General features: G+C 58.8%; 1 protein-coding gene across 2 annotated transcripts in view; it reads left to right on the top strand.

Annotated features, from left to right (window-relative positions):
• Nucleotides 1–684: 684 nt before the first annotated feature.
• FRMD5 (FERM domain containing 5) overlaps nt 685–20382 on the top strand; it is a 49164-nt gene continuing 29466 nt past the window's right edge. For both annotated transcript variants that reach the window (XM_074549058.1, XM_074549057.1), the window contains exon 1: nt 685–1010. In XM_074549058.1, the coding sequence (XP_074405159.1) occupies nt 909–1010 (102 nt within the window). In that variant the 5' untranslated portion in view covers nt 685–908. The remainder of the gene's footprint in view (nt 1011–20382) is intronic.

The raw sequence follows: 20382 nt of genomic DNA, 5'->3' as shown, positions 1-20382 counted from the left end.
CTGATGCTGCCACCAGGTATTGACTGCCCCAGCACAGCACCAGCTGCTTCCCACCAGCACTGATGGCTCTTGGAGTCCATTTTGTCCAAAAGTGGAGATTTAAAGGTTCCCTTCCATGCCAAATGAGCACCAAGAGAACAAGCTCAAGTCCTGGGGGCCGCATTGGCACTTTGGCTGGCTCTGCTGGAAGGACCAGGGCAGCTGCCAGCCCTCCAAGGGGATTCCAACCGAGTAATGGAGCTGGAGTAAAAGAGAGCTGGGCACAGGTTGGTCCTTTGGCAGGGACCAGCTGGGTCACGCCCAGTCCCCTGCTGTCCTTGGGGAGCCCCTGGGGCAGCCCCCTCCCCTCTGACCTGTCCGGGTTGCGGGTTCCCCCTGCCCCATGCCCGACCCCGCTGGCCATCGCGGCAATGCTCGGTGCCACCGAACTGGGGGCACCCCGCTCTGTCCCGACCCGCTGCCCCGCGGCGGGGGAGCCCCTCGGTGGGCGCCGGGCTGCGGGCGGAGGGGCGGACACCGAGGGGCAGCCCCGGGTGCCCGTGCCCGCGGTGCCGCCCCCGGTGCCGCGTTCCCCCCGCGCGGGGCGGAGGCGGCGGGGCCGTGCCGCCCGTGCCGCATTGGTTTGCGGCGGAGCCCGTCACGGCCGCCGCGCCGAGATTGGCCCCGCAGCGGCGCCGGGCGACCCCCGGGCCCGGCCTGCTCCGCCCGCCGAGCGCCGCGGCCCGGGCAGGGCACGGGCACCGCGCTCCGCTCGCTCGCTCCGCGCCGCCCGCAGCGGGGGCCGGGCCGGGCCGGGCCGAGCCGGGCGGGGGGCGCGGCCACAGCCCCGCCCCGCGCCGCCCCGCGCCGCCCCGCAGCGCGATGTGAGCCCGGGCTCGGCAGCGCCCGCCGCCCCGCGCCCCGGGAAGATGCTGAGCAGGTGGATGAGTGGCAGCAGCAGGAACCTGGACCGCGAGTACAACTGCACCGTGCGGCTGCTGGACGACAGCGAGTACACCTGCACCATCCAGGTCAGCCCCCGGCACCGGCACCGCGCCCGCGCTGCCCCCGCAGCCGCCGCCGCCGCCGGCCCCGGCAGACAAAAGGAGCGGAGCGGAGCGGCGGGGGCGGCCGGTGCTGCCCCGCGCCGCCAACAAAGGCGCCCCCCCGCTCCCGCCGCCCTCCTCCCCCCGGCCCTCGGCGGCCACCGGAGCCGCGGCTGCCGGCGGCGGGAGAGCCCCGGGGCTGAGCCCCAACGCCCGCGACCCCCCGGCCGCGGAGGGGTGCGGGGATGGCGCGGAGAGCCGCCCGCTGCCCCCGGCGCGGGGATGCCCGCAGCACCGGAGCGGAGCGGGGCAGGGACAGCCCGGCACGGCCGCTCCGGGGCTGGGGAGCCGCGGCCGTGCCCGCCGAGCCGCTCGGGGCGAGCCCTCCGTGCCGGGCGCGGGGGCTGCGCGCAGCGCGGGGAGGACGTGGGTGCCGAGCGGAGTACGGGGGATGCAGCGGGGCAGGGATGCTGCGGGGCACGGATGCTGCGGGGCAGGGATGCCGCGGGGCAGGGATGCAGCGGGGCACGGATGCTGCGGGGCACGGATGCTGCGGGATGCTGCTGCCGCGGGGGACAGACCCTGCCGGCTCCGCCGCGGCCGGGGCCCCGCTCTGCCTCCCCCGTTAGCGCCCGGCTCGCCGTGATGAGCGCTCGGGTTTTGTAATCCTCCGGAGCGGCGGGGACGGGCGCGCATCCGCGCCCCCTGCGCCCCCGTGCCGGGAGGGACCGGGACCGGGACAAGGAGCGGGACCCGTGGTCGGGGCCGTCGCCCCTCAGCCGGTATCCCTGTGCTGCCAGGGCTGCGAGGGATTTGTGTCGTATTGCTGAAAACTAGGGAAACGCACTCCCGGGCTCCGCCGGAGCGAGTCCGGTACCGGGACCGTGTGACCGGGGGCTGAGAGAGGCGTCCCTGGCTCCGGCTGCTCCTGCGCTCCGTTCCTGCCGTCAGCATCATCCTCGCAAGGGAGCTCACGAAAACCTGTGCGGAGCCGCACGCGCGGGGATTGCTGCTGGAGGCGGCTGGCCCCGGCCCAGCCCGTGGGCGATGGAAAATTCGGGGCAGAGTTTTGAGTAAAGGTGACTCAACACGTCAATAGCAACGGCTCCCCCCGCCCAGCCTCGGGGGCCCCCAGCTCTCCCCGGCCTGTGATGCCAAGGAGGGGCGAACATCCTTTCATTTCCAGGCGCAAACCTGCTCCTGGTGATAATGCCAAAGGACGGTTTCCAAGGGTGCTGCAGGCTATGGCAAGCACCGTCATTTTGGCTTAAGGAGCCTGAAATCGATAAATAGGGTGATTTGTGCAAATACCACTGAAGAATGGTGGTAGTGCTGCCGGCCCCCGATCACCTCCCCCACCGAGGTTGTAAAGTGTGACCCAGTAAACGGCTGGAGCAGCAGCCCAGTTTATTTTGCATAAGCCAAACTAATTCGTCTCTCAGAGGTTGTTTTTAATACTAATTAAACGGGGAACTGTAGTTTGGGAGAGAAAGTGTGGGTAGAGCAGTTCAGAAAAATCTGGATTTTCTGCCCTTAAGACAATTTGACAAGGTGTCGTCATTTCGCATGTCAGTTTTTTTAAGGAGAAAATATGACTCGATCCCATATTCCGGTTTATTTTACGTGCAGCATAGTAAACAGGGATTCCTGGCATTTAGCATGCGCGACCTGAGGGATGGAGAATTTGCTCCTGCTACCCTGACAAGCAAGGTTACCCCACTTAAATGTTTGCTCTCGCTCGCTTTCATGCTGCCTTATGAGCCAAGTATTTATAGTCCATGCGAAATTAGGGAGAACATAGCAGGAATGTGTAATGTCTCGCAAGTGAGGAGCCGTCACCGCGCAGGCTGCGAGCGCTGAATGAGTTTTGAAGGTCATTCCCTCACGAGCGCGGAGATTTCACATCTCGCCCGGATCCACGGTGTCTCCTCACCCCGGCTGGTTCTGCGCCTGTTGGATGTAATTTATGTCTTTCTATTTTTGCTGGGATCCGGGGAACCTGGCCGGAGCGGCTCTCGGCAGTGCTGGGTGCGTCTGGGGCTGGAAGTTTGCGCCTGTGCCTGGTTCTGCTGCTGTGCCCGAGTGTCCTCCCTGGCAGCGGGGATGGAGAGGGCTCGGAGCCCTCCTGGAGCCCGGCCTGGCTGCCGGGTCATCTGGCTGCGCTGCTGGGGAGGAGGGAGCAGCGCTGGAGGCAGGGCTGCTTTTTGAGAAGGTTTATTTACATTTCTGATAATGGCACCGGTTAAATCTGTCATGAAATTAACCTCTGGCTGTGCCTGATGAAGGTGTGTGAGTAGGGGTTTGCTGCTGCCAGATAATACCTGAGCACTCTGCTTCTAAATAAAGCCTTTTTTTATTTGATTTTCCAAGGTTTGCTTTGTTCATATTCCCATGCAGAATGAGCAGCTCATTGTCTGAGCTGGGATGAATCCTTCCTCTTTTTTTTCCCCCGAATTTTCACTCCTGAACAGCCCATCCAAGCAGGCAGAGGAGCCTGGAGGACTCGTCCCTGGGGCTGTTGGGGGCACAGAGATGCCATGGGCACAGTGAGTGTGGTGCCATGGCTTGGGATAGCAGGGTTGGCACCTCCATGAACCTTTTGTCATGAGGTTTTTTGGTGCATTTCAGTATTTGCTGGTTTGGGGAAGCTGCTGTCGCAGCATCTGTCAGGGTTGGTCCGTGTCTGCCAGCAGCAGGGCCGGGCCCTCAGGGACTCACAGAGCTGCCTGAGCAGGGAGATGTTGGGCTCCTGGCCGGGAAAAGCTGATGTTTGACAGTGCCTCAGGCCACGAGGCCCCTCCTCAGGCAACAGAGGTGCTGATTTGTGTGTGGGCTCCATCAGGTGTGGGAAGGCAGCGATGCCATCCCTGCCCCATCCCCTGGCACGTCCTGGCTGCCACCTGTGGGCGTGGGCACCCTGGTCACGGGTGTCGCTGTCCCCAGACGTGTCCCCAAGGACAGGGGGCTCCCAGGGAGGGGCAGCCATTCCTGAAGGCGTCTGGCTGGTCTCCGTGGTGAGGGGCCGGCGTGGCCGAGTGTTTAATTGGAGTTTCGCCCCTCGTGCTCCGCGGTGCAGGCTGCTGGCCAGGCTCCTCGGCATGAAAAGAGCTCTGAGACACCCAGCAAGGCTGTGGTTTGCTGTCAGTGAGTTGCTTGTCTGAGGAAATGTTTTAAATTCTTCGCTGTGGTGTCAGTGGTGGCATAAAAGGCTCGAAATAATTAATGATTTGCCGTTGCTCGATGCATCAAGCGTTTTCCTGAAAAGACAGTGGTGTTTTGTTTCAAACCCCAGTAGAACGACAGGAACGCGGAGATGTGAGAAAATAAATACATGGTTTCTTAGAGGCAGAATGTAAGAACTTTCTTGCCCGAGATTGGGAAGAAATGAAAGCGAGCTCCTGGCTGCACTGTGGGACAAACCCCCTGCTCGCCACTTGGAGCACGGAGTTCTTTGGGAGCCCTGACAGGATCATTAATATCAGGCAGCAGCACAAAGGGGAGCTGGGGGTTTGTGGCAGTGAAGGTTATTTGTTCATTATCTTTTTATCTGCTGAGAGTTTCCAATTGCCTTTCCCGGGAAGTAGGTTAGGAGACCGCAGCTTCTGCAGGGGCGGCTCTGCCCGGAGCCCCGAGCACAGGGGGACAGCTGGGGGCACAGGGCCACCCCAGCAGTGCCACAGCCAGGGCTCTGCGCCCAGCTGTGCTGTCTGTTTGTCTGTCTGTCTGTCTGTCTGTCCCAGAGCCCTCCCTTTCCTCCACAGCTGCAGCCCGAGTGCGGGGACAGGGACCGGGGCCAAAGCCACTGACAGAAATGCGGCGTGTGGTGGGCTGGGGGTCCTGGGTTGGGGATCCCAGGCTGGGGGTCCCGGGATGAGGGTCCCTGGCTGAGGATCCCTGGCTGAGGGTCTCAGGATGAGGGTCTCAGGATGAGGGTCTCTGGCTGGGGGTCCATGGGCTGGGGGTCCCAAGCTGAGGGTCCCAGGTTAAGGGTCCTGGGCTGGGGGCCCTGGGTTGGGGGTGCTGGGTTGGGGATCCCTGGCTGGGGGTCCCAGGGTGAGGGTCCCAAGCTGAGGGTCCCGGGCTGAGAGTCCTGGACTGAAGATCCTGGGCTGAGGGTCCCAGGCTGGGGGTCCCAAGCTGAGGGTTCGAGGCTGAGGGCCAGCACCAGGATGGGTGCCCCGAGCATCCCCTGCTCTCCTGGTCCTCCAGAGCCCCCGAGCAGCCCCAGCACAGAGCAGGGAGGGACCCCCAGGCTGGGGCAGTGGGCACGGGGTGCTCCGGCCTGCGGGTCCCAGGGAGGCTGAAGGCGTCAGCACAGCTTTGCTGCTGGCTGCTCAAAGCCATGTTTTTATTCATAGCCTTTCATAGGAAGTGTGTTTGCAGCAGAAAGCCGTCGCTGTGGCTCAGCTGTGGCTCTGTGAGCGGTGCTGGCGGGGCAGCTCCTTTGCCCCTGGCTCCAGCATTTGCATACACTCGGTTTTGCAGGCTCAGAGGGAACTGCCTGAAATGCACAATGAGTTTGAAGGGAAAGCAGCAGTCCAAGAAGCATTTCATCTCCTTTTCCTCTTAAATTTATGTCCAAAAGATGCAGAAGGCAGCTGAGGAAAACATCCACTAAATGTCCACTGAAAATGAGGGACAATATTCACCCACAATTCAGTGGGAACAAAACCCCAAGTTGTTTTGCAAACCCGTGGAAAACATTTCTATTGCTGCTCTTTCCCTGTGAGCCGAAATGTCTGTTTTCTGTTCACTTTTCGTACCTGTTTTACAACGTTACCTGCTGTGAACCCGCCGGCTATTCCCCTCTCAGGAGCCAATTTCCTGACAGAACTACTTTGCTTATCACTTTCCCGTGGAAGATGCTGAAGGCAAATATAGACATAGAGGCAGATAGAGATGTAGATGTCCACACGCACGCTCGTGCACACACACAGAGCCGCCGTGGCAGAGGGATGTGCAGCACAGCACCAGCAAAAAGGGATTTGCTCCTTCTGTCGTGTCAGGATTAGGTAATGTGCAGCAGGAGGCTTTTTCTGAGGCGTCTGGGGAATACTGAGAGTGCCGTGAGCAGCCCGCTTATTTCTGATTTTTGAGTCAGCCTGGGAGCCCAGCGGGGCCGTGGCCGCGGGGATGACGTTGGTGGCCACGCGCTGGCAGTGCCAGGACTCACTCCGTGCTTGGTGTGCCCTGCACAGCCCAGGGGCACTGGCAGCCCCTGAGAGCCCTCTGCGACCTGGCACAGCGCTGGGACCTCCGAGCTGGCTGCTCTGGGGGCGTGTGTGGGGTGGACAGGGACGGTGTGGGCATGAGACCCTCCCGAGGTGCCACCGGGCTGGTGGGCAGGCCCTGCTGGAGGTGCCCCCAGCCCGCGGAAACTCCTCCCCGGCCATGCAGGGGTGGGGTCCCTGCAGGCTGGGTGGCATCACAGGATCCTGGAGTGCTGTGGGCAGGGAGGGACCCCAAATCCCATCAGTGCCACCCCTGCCGTGGCAGGGACAGCTCACACTGTCCCCAGCCCCAGTGCCCAACCTATCTGGGCACTTCCAGGGATCCAGGGGCAGCTGCTCTGGGCACCCTGGGCCAGGGTTTTGCCCCTTGGCTCTAGGGGTAGCTCCTTGATGGGCCCTCGGTGTTCCAGGACGGCTTGTGCTCATTTTTGTCTCCAGTCATGTGCCACTGAGAGCCCCGGGAAGAAGCCAGACCAGGGTTTGCTGTGGGGAAGTGCTGGGGTTTATTTGCCATCCGTTTTGTGAGAGCAGACAATCCCTCCTTAGCCTGGGGTCAGGCTGGGGACTGTGGCAGAGCCCTGAATGCTGCCACTGCCATCAGCCACTTGTTAGTGGGCAGAAAACCCAATTATTGTTTGGTTACAGCAAGCTCTGGACTTGTTTCTGCAAATAAGAAGGTTTCAGGTCAAATTCTTCTCTTTGAAATGTTTCCAGGGTAAATGATTCCAGCAGTAGGGGAGCATTGATGATCTGGAATTGCTGTGAGGCTGGTGTGTCCACAGTGAGTGTCTGCAGGGACTGTGGCTCCTGCACAGCACAGGAGATGGCAGCAGGTTCTGATGGACACTGCGGCTGCCCTGGGCCACAGTTTGTCATGCCAGGGCTGGGGGTGACTGGAAGGGATCACTCAATCACAGAATCATTAAATGCTTTGGGTTGGAAGGGACCTGAAAGCTCATCTTGTTCCAAGCTCTTGCCATGGGCTGGGACACCTCCCACTAGAGCAGGTGGCTCCAAGGGTTGGGCTAAATGCCCTCCTCTGACAGGATCAGAAATTGCTGAGTTTTGGCTATTCCTACTTCAGAACTCAGGAAAATAAATCCTATCCTGATTTGTGGGCTCTCCCTTTGTATTGCCATCAGTGTTGCACCCACTGTGGCATTTGGTCCCTCTGTAAAATCTGATTTATGTGACACCTTTGTCACCACAAGAGGCATTTCCCTTGTGCTCAGCCCACGCCAGCAGAGCTCTGCCAGCTGCTGCCCAGCCCCAGCAGAAAGGCAGACACACTGTCTGGTCAGCAGAGGCAGGAACACATTCTGCAGCGTTTCTGGGCTGCCACCCTCCGTCAGCAGGGACAGGAACACACAGTGCAGCGTTTCTGGGGTCACAGAGGCAGGAACACACAGTGCAGCGTTTCTGGGGTCACAGAGGCAGGAACACACAGTGCAGCGTTTCTGGGGTCACAGGGACAGGAACACACAGTGCAGCGTTTCGGGGCTGCCAGGCAGCAGCAGCAGCACCTGGAGCGGGCAGGCTCCGTGCCCAGGGCAGGAACAGCAGGAGCAGCTCTGCCCTGCAGAGCCCTGCGCTGCCACAGCCTCTCTGCTCCGTGAGGAAGAGGAGCGTGAAGGGCAGCGGGCTGGGAGCACGCGAGCTCCGTGAGGGAACGTGTTCACTGGGGCTCAGGGACACCAAATGTGTGTGTCACCGTGCTGGGCTGGGCACTGAGCAGGGACTGGCACAGGGAACGTCCCCACCGAGCTCCGTCAGCGTGTGCAGCACGGGCACTCCTGGCAAACAGAAATAAAAACTGAAAATGGGATGAAACCGCATGAAATGTGTCACCCAGCAGGCTGTGTGTGTGCCCACATGGTTTGTGTCAGGGTGCCACGGGGTGCTGGGGCAGAGATGCGCCCACTCTTCTGCCCAGATCATGGAGACCAGCTCCTTTCTCCCCAAAATAAATCCTTTGGAAGTGTGTTTCCTTCCAGAGGGCAGGGATGGGTGAGATATTGGGCAGGAATTTTCCCTGGGAGGTTGCTGTGAATGGAAACAGCTCTGTGCAGCCTTCAAACCTCCCTGGTTATTTGTCATGAGCCTCGTGTTGGGACAATGGAGAGGTTGGGGAGCTCCTCCTGGGGAGGGGCAGGCACTGCTGGCTCTGATGATTTTATCAGGATAATTTTGCCATGATAATTTTACCATCCTTTCTTTGGCTGTTTGAGCTCGGAGCCTCCCTCCATTCCCCCAGTCCCACCACAGCCGAGCCAAGGCTGGGTCACATTCTCCTGTCCTGGCAGTGCCAGGTCTCTGCACTGGGCAGCTCACTGGAAACTCAAGGTTTGCACATGTTTTAATCTTTATTTTAATCTTACACATGTTTCAATCACATATTTTAATCTTTCCTACCTCATAAAGCGCACGAGCCCTGGGCTGCTGAGCAGGGACAAACGCTTGGGCTGGCTCAGGGGGGATGCAGGTGGGCCTGGCAGGTACTGGTGTCTCACCACACAGTCCAGGTGGTTTTTCTCCACCTTGATTAACAGCAGCTTGCACAGCCAGCAAGGCCCCAGCTCGTTAATGTGTGATGTCAGGATCTGATCAATGCTGCAGCCCAAAATAGAATATTTTGGCTGCATAAAGTCTGTTGCCAAAGACGTTAATTATAGTGGCATATCTGTCACATCGATGAGGGGCTTGGGTTTTTCAGAGGGTTTACAGTGGCTGTTTCGTGCTGGCTCTTACTCTGGAACACAGGCTGGGGTCCCAAAGGAAATATCCATCCAGCTGCCTGTGGGGGATTTTTCTTTAATAAAAAAATGACAGAAATTGAGTCAGCCATTCTGGAGCTGCAAAGAGGCTTTAAGAATACATGGATCAGGTAGCAATTGCAGCCATCGCTTATACACTTAACTCATGGAATGGACAGTGTTTTGGGACTGGGGGGAAAAAGCTGGAATCCAATAGGCTTATGTTTGGAAAATAATAAATCTGCTGAGCAGGTAGTTTTCACGAATCGATCTAGTTCTCATTAGCCTTGCACTGTACAGTTTGCTGACTAATATTTCTGGCTTGCAAGTAAAAATGGCTTTCCAAAGGAAATGTGGACTGAGAACAGAGTGTTTTTGGGACCTGAAAACCTGCAGCTCCTGGGGCATTGGAAGGGAAGGGCTGTGGGGGCAGCAGAGGAGAGGCTGGGCTGCAGTGGGGCAGCAGAGGGCATGGAGGTGTGGTGGGCACTGGGGGCATTCCTGCTGTGCCAGCCCGTGCTCCTCCACCTGCACAGGGACACTGAGGGCCCCCTGGCACTGTGGCACCGAGCCCTGGCTCTGCTCCTTGCCCTGCTCCTGTCAGAGCTCCCTCCTGCCCAGGGGCTCTCCTGGACCAAGATCCTGCTGAGATCTCAGTGATCCTGGGCTCTTTCTCACCATTAAGGTTCTTCTCCTAACCCCAAGCAGACTTTTCTCCCTGTGGCCATTGTCACTGCTGTCCCTCCTTTGTCCCCAGCAATTATTGCCTGGGTGGTCTCAGGCTGGCCCTGTTCCCGTGTGCAGGTTGGTACAAACCCCAGAGCAGCAGGGGATGATTCCCCAGCCTGTTGAGACTCCTGGAGCACAGGACGGGGCTTTTGTCTGCCCGTGATTTCTGCTTTGCTGACAGATTTCTGCCCTTCCAGGCAGGAGCAAACCCCTCCATGGACCCCCAGCTCCACACCTGGGCACGAGCAAGGTGCTGACACAAAATTGCTCCAACAGAGCAATATTGGAGCTGTGCCATCCCCAGGGTGTGCTCTGGGGGTGCTGGGGTGTCAGAGCCCCCACAGGAGCTGGTGCCATCCCCATCCCCATCCCCATTCCCATCCCCGGGGTGTGCTCTGGGGTGCTGGGGACCCACAGGAGCTGTTCCCATCCCCATCCCCATCCCCATCCCCATTCCCATCCCCATCCCCAGGCTGTGCTCTGGGGTCCAGCAGAGGAATTACAGCCCTCTGGCTGCTGCAGTCTTCCAGGTGAGCAGCCTGGCAGCACAGGAGCCTGGCACGGAGCAGGCACAGCAGGGCTGAGTGCTTCTGGCTCCTTTCAGGTGTGCTCGGGAAAGAAATCCCTCTGATAAACTGCAGAGGCCCCGCCACAGCACTTCTGTAAGTGCTGCAATTACCCTGGTCTTTATTTGGGCACCCAGGGAGCCACAGGGATTGGCATCCTGGCCAAGGGAAGGGCCGAGGGGCACTGGAGCTTGCACAGCGCTAGAACAGACTCACTCAGCCCCTTCAAATATTTATGGCCTTGCAATCCATACACATTTCCAGCGTGTTTGACATCCTCCTGCTCTGCTCCTGCTGCTGGGGAGGCTCTGGGAGCGTCTGCCCGGCCATGGGGGGATCAGGGGCTATGGGGAGCAGGTTTTTGGCTGGGATTTGGGAAGAACCCTTGGGGTCTGTTCCTGGAGAGCCCCTTGGTGTGAGCAGGGGCTCTGCACAGCCCCCAGGAGCTGCAGCCCAGGGCTGGGATGCAGGATCCCTGTGGATGCAGGGCTCACCCTGTGCTTGCCCTCACAGCTGGAATTGTGGCAGGGTGCCCCAGAGGCAGCGCTGGACCTGGGGCCAGGCTGGCAGGGGTGTCCCACCCGCTCAGAACGGACAGGAACTGGTTTTTTAGCCAAAAAAGTCATTTTTTAGCAAGCCCATTGCCTTCCTGCCGGAGGGACAGCTCTTGTCAATCTGCCCCGTTTTGCTCTGAGGGATAAAAATAGAGGCTGATTCCAGGCAGCACCGCACATCCTGCGGCCCTAATGAGCTCTTAAGGTAATTACCTCTGGTGGGAAGGGCCGGAGAGGGCGTGCTGGGCTGGCGGGGAGCGCGGCTGAGAAACGGCTCTGTGCCCTGGCAAAAGGCTGAGGGACCCCTGAGAAACGGCTCTGTGCACCCTCCTTGGTGCCCATCCTTTGCCTGCCCCTCCTCAGTGCCCATCCTGTGCCCATCCTGTCCTCAGTGCCCATCCTCTCCTTGGAGCCCATCCTGTGCCCACCCTCTCCCTGGTGCTGGGGGCTGCTGGGGCAGGCTGCACTCACCTTTCCCCCCCCGAGGCTTTGCCCTCTGTGGGTCCATAAATAATCTCTGGGAGGACTGTGCTGCCTCCCTGCTCCGTAAATCAATATGCCCTGTTGCAGAATATCCAGGGTTTGTATGGAACAGGTAAATTGCATCTCCTGCTGTTCTGTCTTCCTAACGAACTCGATACCATCTTAAGAATATAAACCAGGAGAGCGCTTTTGTCTGGCTCAATTTGCCTTTGTGCAGCAGAGGGCTGATCTCCTGAGCTGAGCCTTTCCCCTCTGATCGCGGGGCTCCTCCTTATCACAGCCTGCAAAGTGTCCCCAAAACTGCAGCCAGGTGTGTGTACCTGCAGCCAGGTATTTACCTGAATCCAGGTGTGCCCCTGCAGCCAGGCACTGCTGCTCTCAAGGTGAAGGAAAGGGAAGTTTATTTTCTGACTCCAACATTTATAGATTTCCAAAAGTGACAGTGGATTGGAGGCTGACAGTGCCACCTCTCCAACGTCGCTGGACAAACCAACAGCCCATCAAATTTCTCCTCCTCCATAAAAGAATGCAAAACAATAAGTTATTTACAGAAAGTGTGTGAGAAAGTTCGCTACAAGAATGTCAACATCAGAAGGGTTAGAAAATCTTAAAGAATCAGGGTGGCAGTGCAATGGCAGTGCCAGGGGTGCAGGTGACACCAGAGCCTGGTGTCCCTGTGTTGTGGGACCTGGGATCTGTGTCCCCTCTGCACGTTCCACACACGGGATCTGTGTTCCCTCTGCCCATTCCAGACCCGGGATCCGCGCTGCCCCTGCAGCCCCCGGAGCTCCCGGGCGCTCAGAGTGACAGGGCCACCTCCTCTGCCACCAACCCTGCAATTTGTGCCTCTCCGGAGCCTGATGGAGCAAACTCCGCCCTGATGGAGCTGGGGCTCTGCAGGCAGTGCTGGGGATGGAGAGCTCGGCGCTCTCAGTGATGGAGAAGCGACACGGGCACCCAGCACGGCCCTGTGGAGCCCGGTGAAACGGGATCGCATCACTGAGGAGGGGCTGGCACAGCTCGGGAGGTCAGGGATGTGTGACACTCGGGTCTGCTCTGTTTGCTGCTCCCCAGGAAAAGCAGCAGCTGGGGATGGATCGCCCTCCATCAGAGGGGGCACTGAGGGGCACAGCTGCTTTCCACAGCTGCTTTCCGGGGCAGGGGCACGGATGGAGGCTCTGCCCTGCTCCCTCTGCGGGGCAGCACCCTGAGGGATTCCTGCAGGCCTGCAGGGAGCTGCCCACAGCTCGGGACCCCAGGGCAGGGCAGGAGGAGCTGGAGCTGCGGAGCAGAGCCTGGAGGGGCTGCCCAGGGCTGGAGCCCCTCTGAAGCCAGGCTGGGAGAGCTGCAGTGCCCAGCTGGGGAGGAGCAGCTCAGGGAGAGCTCAGAGCCCTGCCAGGGCCGCTCTGGGCTGTTTGAGCCCCATCCTGCAGGGCTGCAGTGGGTAGCAAGCACAGCCATGCTGCAGCGCATCTCCTGCAGAGCAGCACCCGGGGCTGCAGCTTGTCCTGCCCTGTCAGCAGCAGCGTCTCCTTGTGCAGAGCTGCAGCTCCCAGCAGCTTCCTGGGGGGAACAGGGGCTCCTTTCCAAGCACTGCCACTGGGATGGCCCCGTGGTGGGTGAGCACAGCAGTCACTCCTCTCTGAGGCCAGGGATGAGGAACCTCCTCAGCTTTATTTCCCTGTGCCATCTGTGTGTGCCTGTAAATCACAGTTCTCTGAGCCCCTTCATGGTTTTGGTAGGACAAATAACACATCAGAGTGCTTATTTGGGGTTAAAACAATCAGAGAATCATGGAATGGCTGGAGTTGGGAAGGTCCTTGAAGCTCACCTCTCCCACCCCTGCCATGGCAGGGACACCTTCCACCCTCCCACGTTGCTCCAAGCCCTGTCCAGCCTGGCCTGGGACACGTCCAGGGATGGAAGGGGCAGCCACAAACCTGTGCTACAAACCAGTGTGCACACAGACCTGTGCTACAAGCCAGTGTGCACACAGACCTGTGCCAGTTGCACTGCTTTCCCTATGCCCACAGGTGTCCCAGAGGTTTAATTCCATGTGTGTTCCTGCAGCTCTCCCGGAGCATCCCTTTGCTTTAGCAGGGCTGCACTAATCCCTGGTGAAACCCACTGGGATGTGAGTAACTGGAACAGACAGGCAGAACCTTTCCTGCATTCAGCTGGAGACAGGGAAACTTGTGCACACACAGGGTGTGATCCCAGACATGATCCTGGTTATACACAGGGTGTGATCCCAGGCATGATCCCTGTCACACACCCAGTGTGATCCCAGACCTGCTCCCCAGGTGTTGCACACCTGGAGCTCCATCCCTGCCCTCTCTGGCTGCCTTCAGAGGGGCAGTGTGAGACGAGGAGCTCACACAGCAGCAACTTCTCCATCACCAGCAGCAGCTTGGATCGTTAGGCCTGAAATAATTTTAATTGGATGCAGGACTCACGAGAGATTTTTTTGTGCAGTTCCTCATCCACCACCAGCCATGAGAGCAGGGGAGAGGCCCTGCTTGGCCTCAGGTGCCTCTGGATCAGGAGCTGTTGGGTCTGCCTCAGCACCGAACTGGGTTAAAGATGGAGAGATAAATATTTTCTTTGCCTTGGAGTGGATTACCCCCCGGGGAAAGCCCAAAGCGGTTGATTGAAGTCCTTGACAGGAATTCTCCAGCTCACTGCAGTGACAAGCTGCTGTCACCTGCTGCCATGGGTGGGGATGTGGGGAGGAGCACCCCCAGCTCCATGGGTGCTTTGGGGGTCAGAATGCAGTTAACCATTCCGTGTGTCCCCATTAAAAATGAGGTGTTTGTCAGTGCAAATGGGTGGTGGGTCTGTGCCCACACAGGCTTTCCAGGCAATGTGGACAGCAACAACACATGGGCTCTTCCAAACGAGCCAGGAATTAATCACACGGAGGTGATTCAGCTCAGCCACTGCACAGAGAGGCGAGCTAAAACATAAACACCAAAAATTCAGATTAAATAGAGAGCCCTGGTGGCATTTGCAGCCCATGCCACATCCCCTGGCTGAGGAGAGCCAGGAGCAGGCTGCAGAATTCCTGGGGTTTACAGCAGGACAGGGAATTCCTCTGGCCACGGCCTGGCGGGGCTGGGGATGGTTTGCTGCCAGCACAGGAGTAACCAGGGCGTGTTTTAAAATGTGGACAGAAAAGTCCCAGAGGGCACCAGAGATTTAACTGTGTTTGAGGAGGATTCAGGTGCACAAACAGCTCTTGGTATTTGTTCCATGGTCGAACTCCTTGCTGAGATTGGGTGGTGGTTATAGAGCCCTGGAATGGTTTGGGTTGGAAGGGATTAAATCCCACCCAGTGCCATCCCTGCTGTGGCATGGACCCTTCCCCTGTCCCAGGTGCTCCAAGCTCAGCCCTGGGCACTGCCCGGGATCCGGGGGCAGCCCCAGCTGTGCCAGGCCTGCCCACCCTGCCAGGGCAGGATCCGTGTCCTGGCACAGGCACAGGTACAGGCAATGCCCTGGAAGGCGGAACCCGAGGTGCTCTGTGCTGTGTGAGGCTCTGGGGCTGTGCAGGGAGGGAGCCAGGAGTGGTTCCAGAGGGGCACAGGGCAGGGGGCTGTGGGAGCAGGGGCTGGAGGGAGCTCAGGAGGGGCAGCAGGGCTGGGCTGGCACAGAGACAGGCTGCAGCTGCTGGCACAGGAGCGGGCATGCGGTGCCAGGCTGAGCGTGGTGCCAGCCCCGGCCCTGCCCTCGGTGCCAGGCCCTCTCTGTGGGCGTGTGGCGAGCGGCTTTCGAGGAATCGCTGCCACACCTGCGGTGCCACACCTGCAGTGTCACACCTGCACTGCCACACCTGCCCTGCCACACCTGCCCTGCCACACCTGCGCAAGGGACAGTGCACGGTGTGACAATGGTGCCATTTGTCCCCAAGAGCCCCAGTGCCCCCACCCAGCCCTGCCAGCCTGCCCTGCCCTCCGGAGGGGGTGTGACGGTGTTCACAGGGGTTCTTGAGCTGGGGAAGAGATGAGGATCTGAATCCGTGTTTCAGAAGGCTTGATTTATTATTTTGTGATATATATTACATTAAAACTATACTAAAAGAATAGAAGAAAGGATTTCATCAGAAGGCTAGCTAAGAATAGAATAGCAAGGAATGATAAAGGTTTGTGGCTTGGACTCTCTGTCCGAGCCAGCTGACTGTGACTGGCCATTAATTAGAAACAACCACACGAGACCAATCCCAGATGCACCTGTTGCATTCCACAGCAGCAGATAATCATTGTTTGCAATCTGTTCCTGAGGCCTCTCAGCTTCTCAGGAGGAGAAATCCCAAGGAAAGGGTTTCCATGAACGATGTGTGTGCCACGGGAGGAGCTGGGGTCCCCTGGCACTGGGAGCAAGGCCAGGCGCAGGCAGCTGTGCAGCTGCAGAGCTGCTGCTGACGTCGCTGTCCCCGCACCATGAGCTCAATGTTTAACGAGATGCTTCAATAATTAATGCACGCTGCTCTGGGGCTGTGTGCCTTGGGGATGGGCACTGCTGGCACGGGGAGGCAGAGGTTGTTCTGCTCCAGGAGGGACCCTGAGGGGGCACAGAGCCCTGGCCGAGCTCACCAAGGGAGCCAAGGCTGCTCCTCCACGGGAGTGCCCCTCCTTTGCCAGGCCCCCGTGCCATGGAGCCCCTCGAGGGCTGTGCCAGGCCCTGCCCTGCTGCAGGATGAGGGGCTGGCACTGCTGGCCAGCTCCCCAGGCTGCTTGTCCCCATGAAAGCCAGACCCCTTGGTGCACTGGGGCCAGGGTTTGCTGTGGGAGCTGTCACCACAGCTGGGCTGGCAGCTGATCCCAGAAACAGGACAAAAACAGGACAAAAACAGCAACCACATCCAGAAAGTTGCAGATGGCCTGGGGTGGGGAGTGGTGGAGAGAGGAGCTGCTCCCTGCTGGCCTCCAGCTGCAGAGAGCTTGGGCTCACAGCACAGCTCCGAGCACAGCCTGTCCTGCCCGGGATGGGCATGGTGGCACCCCTGGAGGGGGCACCCCTGGGGGCACAGAGTGGCACTCGGGGCATGGAGGGAATGGGGAGCACCACAGGAGTCAGGGAAGAGAAGCAAAAGGTTCTTTGCAAACCAGGACAATCAAAATTTTTTGCAATTCCCTTTTGCAAAAAGGGAAATGATGTGGGTAAAGGGAAATAGGGGTCTGGGTTCGCTTCTGGAATGGGGTGGGGGGGAGAAGAAAAGGGCTGGGAGTGCAGGGTCCCACTCCTGGGGATGAGGGTGGTGAGTGTGTGGAGAAGAAGAAGGAGAAGGAGGAGGAAACATTCCTGGGTTTGCATGCTGGAGCCCTTCCCGCGCCCCGGGATGCTGGATGTGAGCAGACTGTGCTCAGCTGCCAAGCAGCAGTGCCAGCCCCCAGGCCAGGCCGGGCAGCTGCGAGCCCAGAGCAGACCTGGAGGGCCCTTCAGATGCTTTATTTTCCTAGGATTAGTAATCACCATCTTTATTATGAAATACTAACACTCACAAAAAATAAAAACTCCCAAGGCTGGGCTCCTCCATGCCAATCCCATCGGTGCCAGTGCTCCCGGCTGGCAGCTCCTGCAGAGCCTTATCTCCAGGAGCAATCGTTACACAATCCTCATTCTCATGCTGCAAACGGCTCCTGTGGAACCCGCGCTTCAAAGCAGACCCAGAAACAACCAAGTTTCTGTTCAGAATCCAGGATGTTCGGGGAGGATCGGGATTTAGGCTTTGCCAGCTGCTCCGGAGAGCAGGTCGGGCTCCATCCTGAGCATGGGAGGCGCCTCCTGTGCTTGTGAGAGGAGAGGAATGTGAAAATCCTTTCGTGATCCAGCAGGTGCAGGGGATTAGCTGGGAGTGAAGGTGAATGGTGTGGAACAAGTGAGCAGAGAGCCTGCATGCTGCTGCCTGGGCAGTGGGGAGGAGCTGGGGTGGCAGAGTGGGTACTGGAGTGGGATGCTAGATTGGGGTATAGGAATGGGATTCTGGAGTGGGTACTGGAGCAGGATGCTGGAGTGGGATTCTGGAGTGGGAAGAGTGCTCCCTTTGTGTCTCTCTGCCCGCATTCCTCCCTCCAATGCCCAGAGGGCTCTCCCAGGACCAGCTGTGATCTGTGGGAGGCTGCAGGGTGCAGTGGTGCCGGTGCCAGGGGGAGGCTTTGCCAGGCTGCCCCAGAGCTGCCCAGGGCTGTGCCTCAGGAGGTGTCTCCGTGCTCCAGCGCTCACCCTGCATCACCCTGCTGTAAGGAGCTGCTCCCCCAGCCCATGCACAGAGTAATTTGGCTCTGTCTCCCGGGAATGAACAGGGAATGAGGCCGTGGCTCGTGACCCTGCTGGCTCCTGAGCTGCTGGGAAGCCGCTGTGGCTCGGCCAGGGTGACCACATTGTTATCCCTGCCGTGCCATCAGCCCTGATGGGAGGGAATGGCTCTGTAGCTTCCCATTAGAGCTAATGGGCATCAGCAGAGTGCCTGGCTGGCACAGGAAAGCTGTGCCTGGCACGGGGAAGTCGTGCCCAGCACACAGAGGCCGTGCCATGCCATGCTGTGCCGTGCCATGCCGTGCCATGGGGAGCAGGAGCAGGGATAGCCCTGCAGGGACCTGCCCCACGTGGGCAGGGGTTGATCCCCACTGAGGGGGATGAGGAAGGGACGCAGCTTCCCTGAGGTCCCAGAGCTCGTGGGCAGTGGGGCTGCACCAGACCCTGCAGGAATGGATCAGAACCCTCAGATCCCCACAGTGAGCACAACCATTCCAGAATTGTCAAAGCAGCTTTTCATTTTGGGGGATCCGTGATAGAAGAGCCAAGCCCACAGGTCCTGCCAGGCCTGTAATCTTCACACCAGCATCAGCACCTCAGCTGCTGGATTGACCTTTGTTTCCTGCTTTTCCCTGAGCAGCAGGCAGGGATGCAGTGCAAGCACAAAACACAGCTACCTGCTCTCTTTTCCTCCAAAATTCAGCATTTTTGATGAAGCAGGAGCCCCAGTCAAGGTCAACCTTGAACTGGTTTTAGCAAAATTATTTCCTTCACATTTGTATGAGGCTTAGAATTTTGGAATTGCACAGTGGATCCAACATAAGTACTAATGATTTGATGTGTGCTCAGTGCCAGAGAGTGGGCTTAGGTGGGATACTGGGAAAAAATTGTTCCTTGTGAGGGGGATGAGGCCCTGGCACAGGTGCCCAGAGCAGCTGTGGCTGCCCCTGCATCCCTGGCAGTGCCCAAGGCCAGGCTGGATGAAACTTGGAGCAGCCTGGGATGGTGAAAGGTGGGATGGCAGCTCAGGGCTGGGATGAGAAGGGCTTTGAGGCCCCTTCCAACCCAAATCTGTGATTACTCAGTCTCCATCATTTCTTCTCTCGCTTGCTGGGGCTGGTGAGGTGAGCAGGGGCTGAAGGTGTTGTCAGGGTGAGCCCGGCTGTGTTATTGGCACAGCAGCCCATGCCCAGCAGGGCAGCTCTCCTGGGCACGGCTACGGACAATGCCCACGGTGTGCCCACCACAAAGGGGCTCTTCTTGCCCAGAGCACACCTGGGCACTCGGTTCAGTTCCTCCTGCACCCAGACAGCAGCAGGGCATCCTTCCCTTGGGCTGGAATTCCCTCAGCTGGCTGGGGCTGCTCTGAGCTCACAGCCGGGGGGTTCAAACCCTCTAAACCCTATCAGGAGCTGATGGCTTTCCCCATTCTCTTGGGTGCCCAGACCATTGCACATATAGTGACAGCAATTAACAAAACCTTTCCATGGTGAAGCCACCACTGTCACCTCACTGAGCCCCTCCTGGAGCAGCCCATCCCCAGCACAGAGAGCTGGGCTGGTGTCCCACAGCTGCTGCTCCTGCTTGGTCATTCCGCTCAGGAGCTGAGCACCGCAGCCTTTGACAGGCTCCATCTTTATGGCTTATTTCATGTTTTGAAAGATTTATTTGAATAAATTGCCAGATGAAATACTGCTTTCAGCTGGCTGACCTGCTGGGCTGCTGTAGCCTCCCAGCAGTGCCATCAGGGAAAATTCCAGCCTCAGAAGTTCTCCCGGTGTAAACGAATTGCCTCGGAGGTGTTTTGATGCAGAGCTGCATTAAGCAGAAAGGGGGTTTAGTGACAGTGCTTGTTGGTTAAAGAAGAAAAGAGAACTTCTGTGTGTGTGTTTGAAGGGCCGGGTTGTTTGCCACGGCTGGCGTGGGCTGCTCAGGGATGGGGAACTGGGAATGCTGAGCAGGGATGGGGAGCTGGGAATGCTGAGCAGGGATGGCACTTAATGGAAACGGAATGGAAACCAGGGCTGCTGCCTGGTTCCTGCACTGGGACAGTCACACTGCAGTGTGTCATTGCTGGGATGGGGAGCTGCTCTGAACACGATGAAATTTGACAGAACAAGAGGACACAGCCTGAGGCTGTGCCAGGGGAGATTCAGGAGGAATTTCTTCCTGGAGAGGGCAGCTCTGCCCTGGCAGAGGGTAAATCCCAGCTTTGGGAGCAGCTGGGCTGCACAGAGGGTGAGTGGCTGCAGAGCTGGGCCTGGCAGCCCCTGCTCCCTGCAGTGTGGACGGCTGATCCCTCATCCTCAGGGATGCAGCAGCCTCTGGGGTTTAAAGGGGCAGCACAGAGTGACTGCAGCTCAGCCAGGACGGGGTGGCAGGTAGGGAAGGGGGGTGAAAGCACCCCCAGATCAGCAGCAGCACAGACCTGAGGATGGTTTCATCCCAATTCACTCCCTCCCACATCCCCACTCACTGGGAGATGCTGTGAGTGACAGATCTGCAGGGAAAAGTGACCCAGGGAAAATGGACATGGGGAAAACTGACCCAGGGAAAACTGACACCCATCCAGGAACAGCCTCCTTCTCCTCTGAACAGGGCTGGGCACCTTCCCTGCTGCACAGTGACATTTGTGCTCCTGCCCAAACACTGAAGAGAATGGCCCTGGCCACGTTCATCCAACAGAATGAGCTCTGGAACAGCCCAGGACCACAACAAACACCATCCAGTGTTGCTGCTGCGCTCTGACACTCAGAGCTGCCAAAGTGCTGCTGAATCCTCACCTT

This window comes from Zonotrichia albicollis, chromosome 11 (genome assembly GCF_047830755.1).
Source record: "Zonotrichia albicollis isolate bZonAlb1 chromosome 11, bZonAlb1.hap1, whole genome shotgun sequence".
In the NCBI taxonomy this organism is placed as follows: domain Eukaryota; kingdom Metazoa; phylum Chordata; class Aves; order Passeriformes; family Passerellidae; genus Zonotrichia; species Zonotrichia albicollis.
The sequence above is the reverse complement of the archived record's forward strand: the minus strand, read 5'-3'. Positions and strand labels throughout refer to the sequence as shown.